General features: G+C 43.7%; 1 protein-coding gene across 1 annotated transcript; it reads left to right on the top strand.

The window, feature by feature from the left end:
* Positions 1–208: 208 nt before the first annotated feature.
* Positions 209–20993, top strand: LOC146639929 (uncharacterized). Its single transcript, XM_085356581.1, has 10 exons — positions 209–317; positions 3585–3971; positions 6927–7046; positions 15333–15389; positions 17297–17443; positions 17558–17725; positions 17954–18082; positions 18440–18785; positions 18863–19586; positions 20958–20993. Exons 1-10 carry the CDS (start codon positions 272–274, stop codon positions 20991–20993), a joined length of 2160 nt encoding a protein of 719 aa, XP_085212707.1. The 5' UTR covers positions 209–271.
* Positions 20994–21438: the final 445 nt, after the last annotated feature.

Below are 21438 nucleotides of genomic sequence, written 5' to 3'. Positions count from 1 at the left end.
ATATAGAATGCTCTCCATGACACCCTGAGTAAACTAAAATAAATACACTACCGAAAAATGTTGGCTTATCTGGGTTTTTATTTTTCGAAAGCAGTTTCCGGAAGTCGTCTTATTTTGATAAACTTGCCGGAGGTCTCGCTTTTGTGGAGACGCCGTCCCGTTAAGTGCCAGTTAACTGGAGCCTGGATACGGATCAGGGGCAAGAAGGAGGCGAAGAGAAGGCGGCACTGGTCAGAAAACAGTTACGAAATTCAACTCCAAGAATTGGAATATGTTGTCCTCCCATGAGTGCTGGATTGTTACTGTTTTTCTGGCAGGTAAGAAAGAGGAGCATTAAAAAATTCCAATGTGATTCCCGTGCGTGTACAGCGCTGCAACAGGCTGTTTAACTGAGATTGGAGTAACGGTAACGTAGTCTTTGTGGATAAGTAAGGTGCCCTGCCTACTTTGTGGGATAATGACTCTATGTAGTGGGGGAGAATAAAGCATTTAGATGCAAACATTTCCCCTCACGTTAATAGTCACATCAGTTAACCTTTAACGTGGGTTTTAATGCTTGTAGGTCCGCTGAGCTAGCTGAGCTGCAGTCGACTGTTTGTGGGCTTCAGTCATGTGTGAATGATCCGACCAGAAGCTTTAAAGGAGGCTGTGGATTAGGAGGTCTAACATCAGACACGTTTACTGGGTCTAAATGAGAGAGAGAGAGAAATCCCTACAATACTTAAAAAAACAAACAACAAGTAAAAATGTTTACAAATGACAAGTAAAACTAGAAAACTGCAGTTCATCATTTTTATTTATGTCCTGATCCATGCAAAGTGACTGTAATCAGGAGTATGTGGAATATTCCATAAAACAGTTTATCTTTGTTACAGTTTATGTAACATGTTTATGAAATTTATAGTGCTATATAGACACACTGGAGCTGCCAGCTATAAGTACATGTTATGTGCTTTAAAGTTGTTTTTTAAAGTGCTATCTTTAATCAAACCGACATATATATTAATTATATTAATTAGGGGTACCAACATTATTGACTATGACTGAAGAACAGCTCTGAAAGAGTAATGGCAAATCATTTAAGAAGCAGATTTACAGATTTTTAAGTGCCACATGTTTTCATCCGATTCTTTTCACATGAAGGCAACACGTTTGACCGACAGCAGGAAAAAACATTTGCTAGCCACTCCCATCTCCTCAGTACTAATATCCAAAACACAGAGCCCCTCCTCTGACTTTTATTTTCTCATCTGGAACAAGAACGGCTCTGAAAACTTAATAAAGCCAGGATGACCCCACAGTCTGTGATCCCGGAAAGAGCTGACTTGTGGGTTTGTTTGTTTTTTTGGGCTCCAGTTCTTAGAAATCAGAGTGAGGTTCCCACCTGAGGAATTTATGTTTCAGCAGACTTTAGTTTGAGTCAATTTATTGCTTCATTTATTTTGAAAACCTAAGACTTTTACCTGAAAATATGAGCTGATGATACTAATAATAAAAATAAATTAGAGGACAACTTCAAATATTCAGCATACAGGTATTTAAAACAAAGAAAATAATCATTTTAAATCTGATAAACCAGAATATCTTTCGCATAATTGAATTAATGGTAAATACATGTAAATAATGTGTCATTTGATTTTTGGTTGATCAGCTAACCAAGTGGTCCCCAAGCATTTTGCAGCATGCTGAACTTCCGAATCCAAAAAAGTCCATACCCCCAAAACCACCAGTTTTATCAATCAATAACAAAGTCTAATTGTATTAAATAAAAGTCAGTGCTATATCGTCAGTCTTTTCTTATGTTAGACAAAGAAATTTACAAATATCCTGCTGCTTGCCCCACTATTTGACACTACTGAGCTTATCAGTCAGCTGACTAATTGTTCCTGTTGTACTAAATAATGTAAAGTAATGAAAATAATGTAAATAAATTGTACTAAGCCATTGTTTAACATTAGAAATCTAAAAGTTCTCCAAAACCACAGTAGATAAATCAAATCAATATTTGGTGTGACCTCCCTTTGCCTTTAAAACAGCATCAGTTCTACGTACACTTGCACACAGTTTTTGAAGGAACTTGGCTGGTAGGTTGTTCCAAACATTTTGGAGAACTAACCACAGATCTTCTGTGGATGCAGATACATGAAGAGACATCCTTCTGTCTCTTCATGTAATCCCAGACACACTCAATGGTGTTGAGATCAGGGCTCTGAAGGGGCCATACCATCATTTCCAGCACTTCTTGTTCTTCTTGACGCTGAAGATAGTTCTTAATGACTTTGGCTGAATGTTTGAGGTCGTTGTCCTGCTGCAGAATACATTTGGGGCCAATGAACAAAAATGTATATTTCTGAAAGCATTCTTTGTTTACAGCATTTTTTCACACCTGCCTAAAACTTTGCGCAGTCCTAATAGATTATTCTGTTGTATTCTCATCCAAACTGAGCGATCTTTACACACAACAGCTTTCACAAGGGTGGTATGCTTTAATTGAGCTTCAAAAGATATATGTGGGTATGTTGGAACTCTGGTATAATATGAACATTTGTGTAGTGTTTCTGTTGCAGTTGTTACACTGCTAGTAAACACAACACCGTGCTTGCCCTTGCTGTAGCTTGTTGCATTTTGGATAAATTCACTCAGCTCTCTCCCTCAGGAGCGGGCGTGCTTCATTCTCAGTAACAGAATGAAAATAAAAGGGCCTGGTCTTGATTAAGCCAAGTCCCCTCCCTCTTCATTTCTACCTCTGCCCTTCGCTGTTCCAGTCCTCCCACAGCTTGGCTTGACACGTATACACAAATGCGCACATATGTTCCTGGGCGTGTGTGTGTGTGTGTGTGTGTGTGTGTGTGTGTGTGTGTGTGTTTTATTTCACATGACTACCTCTCCTGTGTAATGTTGTTAGTGAACTGTCGATCCCAGGCCCACCTTCATCATGTGACCCTGAGTAGCACAGCTTCAGATGCCCCACAGCAACATCAGGTCAGCTCAGAGTCAGATTTCACTGAGCTGAAGCAACTCAAACCAACACACACGCTGCTTCATTTCATTACAGCTAAAGGAGGAAAGAATTCTTGGGAATTCTTTTAAGTCTGCTGGTATATCTAGATGACGTCATTCACCATCCTCTGGTAGCATGTTTTTCAGATATTTTTAAACTCTGCAAACAGGAGCAGGTGTCTCTTCAGGGCTCTATTCAGTATCTGAATCATTGTGTTGCTGTCTGCAGTGGTGTTCCTAAAATAGTGAGGAGGAAAAACTATCTTTTAACAGAAGAATCCTCTAGCAGACCCAGGCTCAGGGTTCCATTTGCCATGGCTGACAGAGTAAATTGGACAAAATGTAACAACATTGTAGTAGCACACTGGTGGAGTGAAACGAGGTGAGTGGAGAAGAAGTGCTTAGTGGTCTCACGTGAATTTCCACATTACAGCCTAACTGTAAGCTTAACCACAAAGGAAAGGTTTCAGTCTAATCTTAAAAGCAGAGGGAGTGTCTTCCTTCTGAATCCAGAGAGCTGTCAATGGATTGTTTTGAAGAACATCTCTCACACTTTACTAAGCCTTCATCATCTTCTCCCACAGGTGTCTTCCCTCCATCCAGCTCCGGCGTCCAAGTGTTTGTGAGAGACGAGAAGAAGTATGCTGTGCTGTTCCAGTCAGTGGTTCTCCCATGTCAGTACACCACCGTGTCCTACCAAACCGCCGTGGTGCAGTGGGTCTACAAGTCATACTGTCGTGACCGCACCAGGGATTCATTTAGCTTTCCCGACAACTTGGGTGGAGGTCTGGGAGGAGGAGGGCTGACAAGCGGAACGGGAGGAATCAGCAGAGGGTACGAGAAGGGGATGACAGCCAGCTACCTCGACTGCTCTGACAACAGTCGGACCGTCCGAACTGTGGCTTCCATCTCTGGTTCCTCAGTCACATTGTCAGAGTACTACAAGAACAGAGACATCTCCATCATTAACAGTAAGCGTCTGTGGCACTACCTATGGTTGTGTTTTATTTTCTAAGATAAATTCAGGTCATACAGCAGCACTTTTTTGTGGCATAACAGGCTGAAATTGAGCTCACCAGCATTGTAAAAGGAATTACAGCACGCTTGCTTGCAATTGGCAAGGGCTGCAAAGGTAAAATAATGTCTGAACAATATTTTCAGCATCACAGATTTCCCTCAGTGCATTGATTCAGTCTTATGTTCTTCTTTCTTGTTTTGCCAAGCCTGGCAAGGTTCATAAAACCCACAGCTTGGGCACAAGCTCACCTTTCTCCCAGATTCCTTAATACTTAAATATCCAAAAGGAACAAGTCAGATGCTGCAACATGTGGAGTCTATTAACCTGTTGCTAAAATCTGCATACTTTTTAACACTTTCAGTTGTTCTGAGTGTGAATACTTTTTCAAAACCATCTTTTCAGAGATCAGCAGAGACGTAAAATACATATATAAATATCTGAACGCCGTGTATACAGGATTGTGTGTAGTTGTGTGTGTTCTTGTTGAATACAGAGAGGTAGTCTTGTGTGCCAGCCACAGATTTATGAAGCTTCTTGAAGAACTGGCCTTCTCTTCACTAGCCAGGGCTACAGACAAAAGAAATGGTTTTCACGCTGTTCACTTATTCACTCTGACCTCTGACTCCTCCCTCTGATGTACCTCAATGTCCCGCTTTTAGTTTCACTCTCTTGATCACTGGACATCCCACCCTACCAACAGTCACTTCTCTCAGTGTAAGGCTCTTTGAGTTCCTATTTTCTCCTTCTCTTCTTGCCTCTTTCTGTCCCCACTCCACCTCCTATCACGAAACAGGTCAGTGTTGTAAATGGACAAAAAAAGTGAAAAATTTCAACCTTATTGCCTTTGGAGACGCCCAGTCATCCATTCCCATGTAATCCTATTCAGGGTCCCAGGGAGGTTGGAGTCTGTGCCAGCATGCACTGGGTAGGGGGTGTTCTGCTAACTAAATGGCATACATGGTACGCACACAGTTTAAGGGAAATTATAACATACTCTGAAGACAGCAAGAATCAAAAGAAAAGAAAAGGAGATGTAGTTTTAAATGAAAAAAGTAGTATTAAGTAGTAAAAGTAGATTGTATTCCAGACTGGTGACAGCTTGTCTCTCCTCCCCTTCCTCAGTTAGCAGGAAAAGGAAGTGAATTATACAATCCATTTCCTGTCTGTATTTATATGTCAACCTCCTCACAATAGAATCATTGGACCAACATTGTCTTTTATTTTGACTCCTGAGCCAAATGAAGCAAAGTCTGCAAGCTAGTCATGTTTATGCACATGGCTCTCCCTCTTTACATCATATCACCATCATATTACATCTTACACCAAACCCACCCTCTTATTTGGTGTTCTAGCTAAGCTTCGTGATTTTCCTCAACTGTGACAATGGACAATGACATGTTCCTTTTATCACTAGATTTCTATATGTAACATACAATCACTGTTTTTTTTATTAGGTACACCTTGCTGTGCTCGGTTGGACCCACTTTGCCTTAATTCTTTGTGGCATAGATTCAGCAGGTTTCTAGAAACATCTCCCATTCCACTGAATTGAGATCTGGTGACTGTGGAGGCCATTGTCATGTTTAAGAAACCACTTATTATATATTTGAGCTTGTTGACATCCTGGTACAGGTACATCATCCTGCGGGAAACAGCCATCAGAAGATGGGTACATTGTAGTCATAAATGGTCAGCAGCAATACTCATGTTGGCTGTGGGGTTTAAATAATGCTTGGGTGGTACTGAGGGGCCCAAAGTGTGCCAAGAAAACATCCCCATATCATTATACCATTACCACCAACCTGTACTGTAATATATCTATATATACAGTATTATAGATATCTGTATACCTATATTATTGCTAATATATATTTGTGATATATCTATAGTATGGCTAAAGCTTCTGGATGGATGCAAACTGCATTTCGTTGCCTTGCACCTGTGACATGTACAATGACAATAAAGTTGAATTCTATTCTATTCTATTCTACTGTTGATGCAATGCAGGATGCAGCCATGCAGCAGTGTTGTTTATGCCAAATTGTGATTGCTACCATCTGAATGTGGTAGAGAAATTGACAATAAGCAATCTTTTTCCAATCTTACTGTTCAACTGAAAACGCTACGTCCAAATGAACAGAATCAACTTTTTGGGATTTCCTTACCTGGATGATTGAACATGCATCGAGACATTAAATCACCTTTCTTTCCCACTGAGTTGTCTTCATACCTAAATGCACTGAGCTGCTGCCGTGTTATTGGCTAATTTCTTAGTTTTGTAACAAGAAGTTTAACAGTTCTTCAAAATAAAGTGGCTAGTGAGTGTAGACGATTAGCTTGGACCTTTAAATCCTAACTGTATTTTGCTCTTTTAATGTGTCAGGGATTTTCAAATATGCTAAATAACATTTTTCTGAATCCTTTCACAGTCATGGAAACATAAAAACAAATAACTTCATACATTATCCTGAGCTCACAGACAATATACTGAAAAACCTAACTAGCCTACACATATCCCTGAACTACTTTGCTACGCAGACTGTGAGACCGGCCTTATTGCCCAACATCAGTGGCCACTTCACTAAGGGACCATTAAGTGACTGAAAGGAAACAAACCTGCTGCCAGGCTCTGAGATCTTATTGAAAGCTTTTCCACAATGGCAGTTAGCCTAATTAATGCTTGTGGTATTCAATGAGATGTTTGGCAGTGTAATGTGTGTAGTACTTTGTATCTGAGTCTTTGAACTTTGTAGAAATGCAAACAAACAGGGAAGATTTATTCAGGGTAATAATTCCAACCATGCATCATTCACGTGTTTTTGAAAGTCATGCTTTTTTATTATTATTTTGATTCCAGAGTGCCAAAAATTGTAAGACACTTGTTTTTCTTTCAACTCCCCCAATTCAGAGGCTGACCTGAGGATAGGAGAAGTCCAGTGGGGAGACAGTGGAGTATACATCTGCAAAGTGGTCATATCTGATGATCTGGAGGGACAGAACGAAGCGTCTGTGGAGCTTTTGGTTCTTGGTGAGTTGCTTATAATTTACATGGAATTTTTAAATGAAAGATAAGAACTTGCAGTCAAAACTAAGAAGTGTCATAATTATTGATGTAACCTGCAAATATATGTAGCTTGTAAATCAACTGAAACACTGTGTTAAAAGTCATTGATTTCACAGAAATTTGTACAATGTTAGACTTAAACTAAGTCCTTCAGCGTCACTGTGTGTCTGCACACGTGTGTATTTTGAATGTATCAGTAGAGTGTTGTGTTACAGTAACAGTGTACTTGTCTTTGTTCACTTACATGTTACCAGAGAAACTGTTGAGAGGCTATGTAGCTCTTGGTGCCTTAAAACACTCAGGCTGAACTTTTGTTAGGCTGGCACTCAAAGACTTATGTGTATGCACAAAAGGACACAGTCTCTCTCACACACACTCACACATACACAGAGGTAATCAGCAGTAAGCTTTTACAGTTTCCTCTTGATAGAGTGAATTCCACTCCATAGTTGTGTTACAGGTTCCATAACTGTGAGTTTTCACCCTGATGTGATAGACCCTAAATCCACCATGGTGCTTAAATGCTATATTTTCTGGTTTTAGTGTAGCTAATATGGCATGTGAAGCGCTTCTTGTGTCTCCATAACAACAGTTGAGGCCACAGTGAATGGCTGAAGGCATCTTTTGTCTTTTGAGCAAATGGGTTCACAGCAAAGAAGACAGGGAAGATTTAATGATGTGGAGGAGGGTCGGCAGAGCACAGTGATAGACAATAGATGAGGGTGATGCTAATGTGGGCCTTTGAGAGCTCAATCCTGTAGCCGATCAGTATGGTTTTAAATTTACAGTCAGAAACGATATGGTTCTGATACAAAATGCACAGAGAGAAAATAATTCAACAATTTTCTGCTGCTTTTCTGGGTCAGCTAGACTTCCCTCTTTTGGTCAAGCTCTGCTAGTCCACGTTTCTCATGTGGTCTCTTTTGGGACTTTGATATTGGTTTCATTTTTCAGTTCCAGGTGTTATCACTGGGCAAGGACGTGTTAGCTAACATTAGCTAACATCTGAATTAAAATATTGTGTTGATATTTGTAGTTTTCCCCCTTCAGATAAATTTTGACCAGACAGGTTTCATTAGATAATACAGGCTTTTCTGACTAGTGTTGGCTTACCCGCTAACACAGATAAATTCTCTGATACCCGCAGCCGGCTTGCTCACTAACGTTGTTGCTGGCAATCCACTATCTAAAGCCATGCCAGTACTACTTTTGTCATTTTTTTCTAAAGAATTTGTGTTGTACTTTGAATCAACCACTTCACTGATTAGTGAACTCTATTTTAAAACTGCTATCAGCTTAAGAGCAGCAGAGAAGGAACGAGGTGAGACACTCGGTATAAAGTATAAGTGTCACATGGTTGGATTTTTGCACAAAGTCCGACCTCCATCCTTAAAAAAGAAATCAGTCCATAGACTATAAAAGGCAACTGAGAGGGTTAGGAAAGGTAGATATACAGTCTATTTGGATATTTACAAAAATAGCATCTAAGAAATTCACAGTGCACATTTACGATGGAGTATTAGGTCACATTAGAAAAAAAAAAAAGGAAAATCTACTTTGAGAAAAAAGTCGAGATGTGAAGATTACAGTTGTTGTTTCAAGACAAACTGCTGCGGTTGCTATACCCGCTGAGTTAGTGAAATCGTACTTCAGAATTGGTTTCAGTAAAAGGAAGGAAAGAATTTCTCTTTTACCTCATAAACACAGTGTGATGATCAGTATGAGGACATTGAAAAGATGATCAGTAATATATTTATTTTTCTTAATCTGGTCCTAATACTTATTGATACATATTTAATGGCCTAAAATGCAAAGATTTGAATTATTTTATTGTATCTAGTTTATACATATTAATGGAAAATTCTAGATACATGGTTAGTGTGATAGACTGATCTCTTGAAACTGTTCAGACAAGTTTGATTTAACCCTGACTATAAGCCTACAGGAAGGAAGGGCTCAATATTGTCTGGTTTTAGTGTGTGAAAACAGCCCCAACATATAGTCTCATTTTCCCCATACATTTAATCTCTGAAGGAGATGTATATATGGCTTTGTTAAACGGCACCTATCAGGATCGCATGTAGGGTCAAGTATGCAATCCCTGCATATCTGAAAGAAAACCTTGGTTTATCACCAGTCTTCGGGCAAATTCAGGATTTAGTAGAAGCTGGACAAGTGCTATGCTTCAACAGCATGAGAATCACAGAAGACAGCAGCAGATAAAAACAAAAATTGCAGCGGTCTGAAGTAAAGCGATATAAATGTCGACATCGTTTTTAAATGCAATAACCTTAATAGGTTTTTTCTGTTTTCAAATCCAGCAAAGAACATGTCTAGCCTACTAGAAAGATATTAAATAAGGTATGTGCACTGTCAGCTAGAATCAGGCCAAAGTAGTCCAGCTTGCACCCTTTCCAAACTGTTTTTTTATACTTACCACTCCTTTCCTCTCTTTGCCAGAATGACACACTCAGCAGCAAAATACCAGTGCTTGTTTGTATCACACACTCATATGCTGGCTTTTTCACTTGCGCACCCAAACCAAACACATTCACACACATTTCTGCACCAGCTCGTGACACAGTTCCTCTCATGTAACATGTTGTATTCAGACATTTGTTTGACTTCTTCTTTAAAAATGTGTTAAGGAACATTTGAGAAATTTAAAAAACAACTAGTAAACTAGTATTTATTTTTTATCTTGATATGACTTTGAGTGACTGAATGTAGTGTAAAGCGCTTTGGGGTCCTTAGGGACTGACTAAAGCGCTATACAAATGCAGGCCATTTACCATTTACTTTAATCTGTCTAACCCTAAACTTAGGGTTAGACAGATTAAAATGATCTAAAATCGATTCAGTGCAATTCAATTTTATTTGTATAGCACCAAATCACAGCAATAGACATGTCAAGGTCTCAAGGCTCGGCTGTGTGGCAGGCAGGAGGAGGACCCAAAATGCAAAACTCACACACACTGGGGTGAACTCAAAAAGCAGCTTTATTGCTGACCAAAGATAATAGGAGATACAAAACTAAACTGGGAAAAACTAACATAAAGCTCACCAGGAAACACGGGGGAAATCACACACAGCATGAGGGTACGACGCGACACTGACACAGAGAAACACAGGGCTTAAATACACAGACGGCAGTAATCAAGGGATGAGAGACAGAAGGGGAACACACCTGGGAGAAATCACAGCTGACGAGACAGGGGAAACGTAACTGAGCACACTCACATATGACACAAACCTTCACAATAAAACAGGAAACTCAGACACATGGAACCAGGCAAGACATTGAACTAAACAGACAGATTCACAAACAGATGGGGTGACACCATAGACAGAGACAGACTCAAAGGCAGACCAAATATAACACACAGAACTCAAACAATAATAATCATCATCATCATAAACTAGAAAATGATAACTAAAAGCGCTGGGTCACCGACCCAGGACCATGACAGTACCCCCCCCCCAAGGGCGGGCTCCAGACCGCCCAACAGAAGCACAAAAAACAGCCAAAAACAGAAAACAACCCCACCAGGGCGGGCGGCGGGGGACCAGGAAGGAGGGACAGAGCCCAGAAAGACCCAGAAGGTCAAGTTCAGGGGGCCGACCCGGAGGCCGACAGCGCAGGAGGCCAAAACGGTTCAGTTCCGGGGGCCGACCGTGTGGACGGCAACTGCGACGACGGGCAAACAGTTCCGGGGGCTGGCCATGCGGAAGGCAACGGCGGCGACGTGGAAACAGTTCAGGAGGCCGGCCGTGCGCAAGGCAACGGCGGCGACGTGGAAACAGTTCAGGAGGCCGGCCGTGCGCAAGGCAACGGCGGCGACGTGGAAACAGTTCAGGAGGCCGGCCGCGCGCAAGGCAACGGCGGCGGCGAAGGAGACAACGGAGCAGTTCAGGAGGCCGACCGCGCGGAAGGCGGCGGCGGCGGCGAAGGAGACGACGGAGCAGTTCAGGGGGCCGACCGCGCGGAAGGCGGCGGCGGCGCCGCCGAAGGAGACGACGGAGCAGTTCAGGGGGCTGACCGCGCGGAAGGCGGCGGCGGCGCCGAAGGAGACGACGGAGCAGTTCAGGGGGCCGACCGCGCGGAAGGCGGCGGCGGCCCTCCAGTCCCAGGCGTGCTGGCCATGGCCTGGTGGGCACAGGACCAGACGAGGCAGGACCAGACGAGGACGAAGACTCGGAGGCAGGACCAGACGAGGACGAAGACTCGGAGGCCGGACCAGACGAGGACGAAGCGGTCGCAGATGGCGGCTGGACAGGCTCCTCGGGCCCTCCAGCTGATGCGGCGTGAGGCTGAACGGGCCCCTCGGATCCTCCAGCGGAGACAGGAGGCTGAACGGGCCCCTCGGACCCTCCAGCGGAGACAGGAGGCTGAACGGGCCCCTCGGGCCCTCCAGCGGAGACAGGTGGCTGAACGGGCCCCTCGGACCCTCCAGCGGAGACAGGTGGCTGAACGGGCCCCTCGGACCCTCCAGCGGAGACGAGGAGGCTGAACGGGCCCCTCGGACCCTCCAGCGGAGACGAGGAGGTGCTGGCCGGGCTCACTGGAACCCCCAGCGGACGAGGTAGATGGCGGCGTGGGAGCCGCGGAGTCCTGGATGAGCTCATCCGAGCTTCCAGCAGGAGCTGATGTAGAGCCAGAGAGGTTTGGGACCCCTGGCTGAATGTTAAGCCGAACAGAAGACCGTATTGCTATCGGGGACTGGGCCAATGGTTCAGGTGCGAGCTGAGCTACTGGAGATGCGGATGAGAGTGGGAGCTGAGCTACTGATGGTGGTGAAGTAGATGACTGCACGGGAGACTGAACTGAGGGCGTCTGCACTGGCACAGGGGACTGAACTGATGTCTGTTGTAACGGAGGTGGTGAGAGTGGAGTAGGCAGTGGAGTTGATGACTTCACAGGAGAATGAACCAGAGGTGAGTGCACAGGAGACTGAGCTAGAGGTGGTAGTGATAGTTGAGGGGAAAGTGGAGCTGGTGATTGAGTGGATGACTGTGCTAAGGGATGCTGCACTGGGGACACTGGAGACTGCACTGGGGACACTGGAGACTGCACTGGGGACACTGGAGACTGCAGTGATGGTTGTAGTGGAGGTGTAACGGGTGGAGGAGTGGCTGAAGTGGCTGTGGGTCGGGCGGCTAGTGGCTCAGCTACAGAGTATAGTAACGGCAGGGCTATGGGTTGAATGTCTGACTGAGTAGCAGCCTGAATGGCTGGGTGTAGTGATGGTTGGGGTGGAAGGGAAACAGGTGGTAGTGTGGATGACGGAACTAAGGGCGACTGAGTGGCAGACCGAACTGATGACTGAAGCGATGGTAGAGGTGAAAATGGAGCGTGTGGTGGAGTTAATGGCTGAGCTAGCGGGGACACAGGAGACTGAACTGAGGGGGACACTGGAAACTGAACTGAGGGGGACACGGGAAACTGAACTGAGGGGGACACGGGAAACTGAACTGAGGGGGACACGGGAAACTGAACTGAGGGTGGCTGCGAGGGAGCTAACTGAGCTGTGAAGGGTTGCGAGGGAGCCGACTGAGCTTCTGGTAGCTGCACAGGCGATAAGCAACTCGCATTGACATCCGCCACACAAAACACAGCCCCTGAATGAACAGTCATAATGTCTGGAAAAGACACAGAGTCCTCACTCACCACAGCAGGTGAATTAGAAGGCCGAATGTCCGGCTGTGGGGTGGCGCGTCGGCGGCGTGAATGCCGTTTTCTTCGGGAAGCCGGAGGTGCGGTGATGGAGGAAACCGGCAACGACGGAGAGATCACGGCCGGCTCCTCATCCTCCGACCACATTGCAGCGAGAAAAGCAGCGGGTGAGTGACAGTCAGAGTGGAGGGTGGATGGAGAGGAGTCCAGTGGCAGCAGCGTGGAAACGTTTCCCGATTGTGGCGGTCGCTGTTGCGGTATGACGAGCTCGCGAACTTGTACTGTCTCCTTGGCTTTCTGCAGATTGGACAGTAGGCCCGAAAATCCTGAGAGCTCGTGAAGATGGGGATTCCCCTTGAGAATTGCCTCGATGGCGTTTATCCCAATGGACATGGCTTTAATGTCCGAGGCGTGGGAAACTCGCTCCCACAGGCTGAAGATGCGGGCCAAATCGCTTTCCCGGGAGGAGCCTGCTGGGTCCATGTCTGGTGACGTCGTACTGTCAAGGCTCGGCTGTGTGGCAGGCAGGAGGAGGACCCAAAATGCAAAACTCACACACACGGGGGTGAACTCAAAAAGCAGCTTTATTGCTGACCAAAGATAATAGGAGATACAAAACTAAACTGGGAAAAACTAACATAAAGCTCACCAGGAAACACGGGGGAAATCACACACAGCATGAGGGTACGACGCGACACTGACACAGAGAAACACAGGGCTTAAATACACAGACGGCAGTAATCAAGGGATGAGAGACAGAAGGGGAACACACCTGGGAGAAATCACAGCTGACGAGACAGGGGAAACGTAACTGAGCACACTCACATATGACACAAACCTTCACAATAAAACAGGAAACTCAGACACATGGAACCAGGCAAGACATTGAACTAAACAGACAGATTCACAAACAGATGGGGTGACACCATAGACAGAGACAGACTCAAAGGCAGACCAAATATAACACACAGAACTCAAACAATAATAATCATCATCATCATAAACTAGAAAATGATAACTAAAAGCGCTGGGTCACCGACCCAGGACCATGACACAAGGTGCTTTACATTGTAAGATCCCTACAATAAATTGAAGAGAAACCCACCTCAAATGACCCCTTATGAGCAAGTACTTGGCGACAGTGGGAAGAAAAAAAAACCTTTTAACAGGAAGAAAACGCCAGTGGGACCAGGCTCAGGGTAGGCAGCCATCTGCTGTGACTGGTTGGGGGTGAGGGGAGGAAGACAAAAGGCACAAACTCTATATGTAATATTATCGACAACACATCAGCCTTAACATGCATCACCAAGCACACTGCCATTTTAGTGGAAAACATTAAATTAAATAAAGAGTAAAATTGTGCAGTTAGGCATCTAACGTATGTCTTTATTTCACCCCAATAAACAGTGCTAATAAAGCTGGCCTGGGATTAATGTAATTATTAAGTTCTTGGAAGAAAACTTTTGCTTAATAGGTAAATTGTTTCCAAAATGTTACAAACACAGCATAAGAAAAGTAACTGTATAAATAGGAATCAGTAAAAGAAGAGCCATCTGGAGTTCAGATTTTAGATGACATTTTTAGTGTTTTTTGCTGTAGCAGCGACCTCAACAGCCAATCTTCACCATTTGGTTGACCTGAATAGTTGGAGTAGTTTGGCATTTCAGGAAATACTTCAATATTTCAGGTGCATCTTTCAGCACTATGAATGAAGATATTTATAGTTCTTGAAGCTAAAAGCTACGTGATACACTTGACCTTTCTCTAGTAACTTTTGTCGGCTTCTATAAAAACAAAGTCTCATTGACTTGGCAGCTATAGTGATGAGACTCGTTCAAACTCCAGTCTGTTTTCGTTTTTTTTCAGCAGTCAGACAATCAATCTTCTAATCAGTTGATTTGAAATGTTTCTAGAGCAGGGACCATAAACTGTACGCCGAGGGCCACATACAGCCCACTTTGATCTTAAGTGTGTCAGATCAGTAAAATTTCCATTTCTGTCAGTGTAAAGATGTTTAACTACATATTTAATCCCTGAGATCTAAGAAAAAGACATGTCATTTTAATAGTAAATCTCAGCTTTTCACCGTAACAATAAATGCTGGTGATGTGTAACAAAGTTAAAGCTCTGGTAGCTCTTTTCTGTCATTTAATTGTTTATCTTTGCTACTTTGGTGTGATATGAAAAGCCGTGGGGAAAGTTTATATCACTAATAGAGGCTGTAAAACATTAAAAATACAGTTTAAAGTAAAAGATTTGGATCTTCCTTCCTATTTTCGAAAGTTGTCTTGTGGACTGGATTGTTGTCTCTGCCAGACCAATTCAGACCCCTAGGCCTTATGTTTGACACCCCTGTTCCAGTGAAAAACCACAATGTCCTCTCATGCATGCTGTTTATCTGTCTATTTTCATTCCTTCTTCGTATTTTGCTCTGTCTTTCTCTTAAATCACTTTTAATGCATGCATGCCGCTACTGCAATAACTTTCTTTGAATCAGTCATTTCAGTTTATATCAACTCCATTGCTTCTCCTCTCTCTTTCCCAATCTCCTCTCGTCCACTGTGCTCTCTCTCCAGGTTTCTCAGGTGTTCCTGAAGACCTCCTGCCAGACTTTGATTTGAAGATAATGCCAGGTAGGGGCTTAGTGCATTCCCCCCCTGCACCTGCTTTCTTTCATTCATACTAACACTGCTGACTGCTCAGACTATGAATATAGGAACTATGTAGATGAGTTTAAGAATAAAAAAAGATCACTTTTTACACCATGTTCAGTGGTTCCTGTGCTAATATTGCCTGTAACACTGTCTAACCCAGTGACTGTTTTCTACAGTCAATGGTCTAACCTGTTCTTCACCCACAACATCTAATAATGCAGCAAGTGCTGGTGATTCACCTTCTTTTAACTCAGAGACTCATCCACACCCATCAAGTAATGAGCTGGTCGTTGCTCCCGCTAAGATGAGCTGCTCTGGAAAACAGCTATTATGGTCATTAAAGTTATTTGTGGTTGTGGTCAGCAAGTATTCCCACACCATTCGGATAATATCCAGTCAAAAACACAGTAATCTAAAGGAGAGGAGGGCTTTATGATGCATCGGATTCTTTTGTATAAATGTATAAATGTGCAGATTGTATGGAAGCAACTCCCAGCATGACTTGCTGTCCACGATGACTCCCACAGTGTGCGTGTGTTAAGGAGTCATTACGGTTCCAAACGATATCACATAACAAGCAATTTGGTGGTAGCAGCCAAGCGTTCAGTAAACTGTCCTTTTCCTTCCTGTAGCAAAAACAGGTTTCCTGCACATGAGTGTGTGTTTTCTTCTGGTGTCCTTTAGTTTGTTTGTATGAGAGAAAACATCTTTAGTTTTATATTGTTAAAGACTTCCTTATCTGCGCTCGCCTTCCCTTTCCTTTGCCTTCCCCCCAGACAGATACATGTAGGTTATCTCTTGTACTCACTTTATCCTTCTCTCCAAAGCTGTGGTATTTAATAACAGTTTGTACAATCATTCCTTTTTCCTGTAACTCATATTCCAACTAAGATGTCATTTGTTCCCATTTTCCTATCCAAAAACAACCCGACAAGGTTAATAAGTGCAAGAAAATCTACGAAATCTACGAGGGGACATAAACTTGCAGCTTTCCAGCCTTTTGTTCCTTTGTGATGTCCCAGCGCGCTCCAGTTCACTTTTCCTTTTTCCTGCTTTGACAGGAAATACATCACATTAAAAAATGGTAGAATTAAATCAGGCTACACACAAAGTCATAGATGTCAGTGTTTTACCTTATAGAGAAATGCTGCTTTAGTGATTAAAATAAATCTGTTAGCATGACTCCTTGGCCTGCAGTTGTGATGAATAAAAGTGTTAAATAAAATAAAAGTTCTGAATCTTCTGGTAGCTCACTGGTCAGACTGTCCTGTAATTATAAAACAGAGTTCTGTTAATTCACAACAAATGTTTTTGTCTTACCGAACAAACCTCCCCTGCCATTTCTAGATACAAAGTAAGTAGATACTAAAAAAACAAAACCCTTTCTGTCATTTAATTGTTTTTCTGTTACTTAGTTACTTTGGTGAAGTATGAATGTAGCCAAAGCTGAGCTAAGAAAACAGTTGAAAGTCCAATATGTATGCTCTCTTTCACATTTACCAAAGCCATGCACTGGGGCTGGATTGGAGCCTGTGCTGAGCCAATTTTAGTCCCTACCTTTTTTGACACCCCTGCTTTAGAGATTATATAAACACGGATGAAGAATAAAGGTTGCTGCTGATAATAACATTTTTAGCCTTCAGTTTCTCTCAGCGTTACATTTTACGGCCATTGTGTTTATGAGCAGGCTGCTTGAACTGTTTTACACTACTTTTTCATTTTTAAAGGTTTTTTGTGTTTTGTTTTTACTCATTATTTTTCACGTGGCATTCTCAGAATACAGTATGGCTCCAGAATGATCAAATGAACCTGATCCTGTATCAGTGTGCTGAGTAGGACATACGTATTTATTTATGTGCAGGATTTTGTGCTGTGTGTGCTTGCAGAGTGGGTGTTTGTGGTGGCAGTGGCACTTGGCAGTGTGTTATTCCTGCTCTTGATTGGAGTTTGTTGGTGTCAGTGTTGCCCTCACTCCTGCTGCTGCTACGTCAGCTGCTGGTGCTGCCCCGACACGTGCTGCTGCCCCAGACACTGTGAGTATGAACACACACTCAGAAATGCACAGGTTTGTGCTCGGAGAACTGACGCATGTCTGAACAAGATTATATTTTGCTTTTTTTTCCCTTCTTCTTCTTTTTTTCTTTAAGTGTATGAGGCAGGAAAAGGTATAAAGACAACCACCTCCTCACCTCAGACACCTCCCTACCCACCGTATTTCGTCTCTGGTGTCCCAACCATGGTCCCAATTGCTCCTCCCTCTCTGGTGGACAAGATATCTTCAGTCCCCGGCTCAGATGGGACCCTACTCACAGCAGGTGGGGACTTACTCGTGATTACCTGATTGCCATGTGTTAACTATATTTTTTGTCATTTGAGCTAGAAAAAAAAGGTTAAAAGAAATGTAGTCAGCCCGAATGTCCCTGTGATAAACTATTTGTTATTTGTTCAGTTTATGGTAAAGTAGAAAAACACCAGTATGGTCCTCAAACTAATAAAACACACATCCAAGTTCCCTTTCTGATGACTCGAGTGTGTATCTGCAGTGCCCGTGCACGCTGTAGGGGTTCCCTACCGCGTGCCTTCACCTCAGGATCAGGATTCTCTCAGGGTGCTGCAGTATGTAGAGAAGCAGCTGGCTCACTTCAACCCTGCCAGGTCCACCAGCCACCAGTGTAAGCCTCATAAACCTGCTCTGTGGCTTTACTGTACTACTAAAGTGTTCTGATGCTGTCTGCAGCTTTGGTAGTGTCTTTTATTTGTTTTTGTCTTCTCTTGGCATGACTCCCTGCACTCAGCAAATCTGCCTTCTGAATTTCCTCTAGTCTGGATGTTATCTAGTTGCCGTTTTGCATGCCTACTTCCCTGAAAGTGTATTTTTTTTAATGACTCTCACTTCACACTTAAGGCAGCTTCTTTAAAACCTTGATGTTCTTCATCTGCAGGGTCTTGTTCTGGGAGAAGGGCGCTTTTAATTCATTTTTTGGCAGGTGTTACTTATTTGATTAATTCATTAATTTTGTTCTATCTAGCCTGTGCCCTGTCTGAACTGAGCTCCCTCCATGAGGGAGAAAGTGGCTTCCGCCAATCATATCGCAACATCCAGAAGAACGCTCTGCCAGCCATCCCCGATCACGACACTCAGCCTGAACCTCAGCGCTACCGTGAAAACCGCAGTCCGGAGCCACAGAGTTACCGCGATAATCCCCCATCTCCCCACCATTATCATGATGACCCTGACCCAGAGCCTCGCCACGTACGGGACGAGCCTCTTCCTCCGCGCCGATACAGCGATGACCCTCCATCTTCGTCTCAGTCGCGCAGGCCCGGACGGAATCAGCGGCAACAAAACCACAACAATGAGGAAAACCACAACAGGTGGAGGACTGTCTGAATACACAGAATGCCTTATGCAGAGATACAGGCGTACACTTAACTCATGTCGTATTTTACAGGTGGAACCCTCGCTCTGAACATCTTCAAAGAAAAACATACCGAACTGCAGGGCGAACCGGCTCACTGGACGAGCTGGAGGAGTTTGCTGCTTGTTACAAGCAGAGAGGAGGCAGAGGGGCAGAGAGGAGGGACGAAGAACAGCGAGAGTATGAGATGGAGCATCTGGAGTACAGCCGATACCCTTCTCACCGAGTTGCCCCACCTCAGCATTATCACAGTAATGAAAATGAGGTTGAGGACATCAGCGACCGCGAAGAGCAACCCAGGCGGATCAAGAAAAACAGACATGACATCAGCCCACTACCTTCACCCAAAAAGAGGAGGGACACGTCAGATAGGGAGCGCACTGTCCCACCTCCTCCCACAGCAGGTCCACCTTCAACTTCTTCTCAAGAGAAGGACTATGATGCTACCTTCCTCAACAGCCTGCTGGAGCGTAAAGCTAAGTTACGAGGGGTTACCCAGGGGAGGACTGGGGCCCGGGGTGATGAAGATTCAGACACACCCTCGAAGAGCAGCCTGAAAAAGAGCAGCGGGGAATCCAGTCGGCACTGCAGTCGCTCACCTAGTAACAGGCCCGACGCAGATTTGCTGCCTCCTCACACGGAGACAGAGCGAGTAAGAACTGACAGGTCGTCACCAGGAAACACTCACTCCCCTCAGCCGCCCGTTCATTCCTTAGCGAGTCACAGAGAAGATCCCAGAAACAAGTCCAGGAAAGTGGTGAGTAACATCGTGAATTACTGGGATTGTATGCAAATTTAAGGATTTAAAGTATAGAGTATATATTCAATATATTTTCTTGGTACTGGTGTGTAATTAATGAATACAGACTAGAAAAATGATAACACTAGGCTAGCTTCAAATCACTAAACACCCAGTGCTGTATTTCCCCATTGTTTGAGGGTGTTTCCAATAACGTGCACTTGGCTAGGAGCCCACAAAACTGTTGAGGAACTCATGAGCTTAGAGATCCTGTACAATAGTTTGAGGACAAAGTGTCACGTTAACAAGGGCAGTCGAACACAGCAGCCACTTCATTCTATAAATAAAGAAATAATTGATCATTCTGGTTTTACGGATTAGGTTAAAGTTCTTTTCAGTTTCTAGAAAAAGTGGGCAGAGCTAAGCAGAGCTTCATTCTATAGCTATAGCTTTAGCTGCTTATCTTTGGTTAGCATCTTTAACATTTTCAGCTTGGTAAAAGTGAGGGTGTCTCATTCGGTTTGTTGTTACAAACGTTTTCGTGGTGGTTGTCCCCACGGTTTACTTTGGGAAACTTTGTGTCTTCGCTCACAATGAAGAACTCGCTAATAGCCACAACCCCATGCTAGCAAAGTTTGGCTGCTCATAGCATATGGCTGGGAGTATGCTACCAACTATTTGTTCACCCTGCTGTGCGCCTGTTGCATTTGCAGAAAGTCTTGAAATGAGACACACTGTCTGACTCCGGTCCCTGGCCGGTCGATTTCTGCACCTCAAATAAAGCCAACAGTATCTAAAATATGCAGAAATTGCTAATGTGGACTTGCAACTTTTTAGGCCTCAAAGTTTCCGTGCGACCTGAACTTGAAGAAAGCTCTAGTTGAATTATACACAAAAGCTAATGTATTTTATAATTGAAAATACCTCATATTAAAATGTCTTCTTCAGGGAACTGGCTGGGAAAGAGTTGAAAAAAGGTTTGTAGGCCTGTAGTAAGTGTTGTTGTTGTACCTTTGGCAGGTCAGGTTCAGATGCTACCAGAATGAAAACTAGGTAGAAGATTCTGTTCTATCTCCAACTCCACTATAACAATAATAACTGGTTGTCTCCTTACTCACAAACCTGGGTCAAAATGTTATATTGTGTCAAAGACGTCTTCTACAAAACACATCGATTAAGAAGAGTCAGTGTTTTGACCTCAAGTAAGGTCTTGAAACGAATCTTCAAGTGATCTCACAAAAGAGTTGAAGGCACTTTGTCCCAGGTTCCACTTCACCATAATAACCACGTTTGGCTAATGTCCACTCTCTCTTTACTGCCTCACACTGTTCAATAAGATATGCTATGTTGTTGCTTTGATCATTTACACTTTTTTTTTGTCCTCATCAGAGCACTCTCCTCAGCCGAGACTCCCTTATCGTCTGATGGACTTCAGTCTTCAGTACAGACTGAAAGCGTTGTGCAGCCTTGATGCACTACAGGAACTGCTTGTCAGCTGATAAAAGATGACAAACTTGGATTCATAAAGATAACGTCAAGGACAGCAGACTGTGGGAGAGCTGAATCAGTACTGATGAGTGAAGACAAGGACAGCAGAGGCACCCGAGATTGTTACTCAGCTGCTTGTGATGTCATGGTGAAGTCACTGGCTGTGTGTTATGTGGACTAAGACTGAGCTAATGCGTGCAGGGAGTATGACCTGGACCGTTCCTGCGAGCAGTGTGCTGTTGGTCTCCCCTTGTTCCTGTCAGAAAAGGCTCTGAAGCAGAGAGATTTACGTTACACTTTCAGCACAATGCATGCATTCATTTCCATCTGATGAGTTACGTGAATGAAAAAGAACTGCTGTAGCATGACAACGGTATGACAG

This window comes from Diplotaxodon limnothrissa, linkage group LG1 (genome assembly GCF_057381915.1).
Source record: "Diplotaxodon limnothrissa isolate DT_005_m linkage group LG1, D_limnothrissa_male_GT1.1, whole genome shotgun sequence".
In the NCBI taxonomy this organism is placed as follows: Eukaryota; Metazoa; Chordata; class Actinopteri; order Cichliformes; family Cichlidae; genus Diplotaxodon; species Diplotaxodon limnothrissa.
The sequence above is the reverse complement of the archived record's forward strand: the minus strand, read 5'-3'. Positions and strand labels throughout refer to the sequence as shown.

Excerpts from the sequence above, each read along its gene's own strand:
- LOC146639929 (XM_085356581.1), top strand. The coding sequence starts at position 272 with ATGTTGTCCTCCCATGAGTGCTGGATTGTTACTGTTTTTCTGGCAG. Across the intron at positions 318-3,584 it reads TGTTACTGTTTTTCTGGCAG|GTGTCTTCCCTCCATCCAGC; the intron begins GTAAGAAAGAGG and ends CTTCTCCCACAG. Across the intron at positions 19,587-20,957 it reads GAAACAAGTCCAGGAAAGTG|AGCACTCTCCTCAGCCGAGA; the intron begins GTGAGTAACATC and ends TGTCCTCATCAG.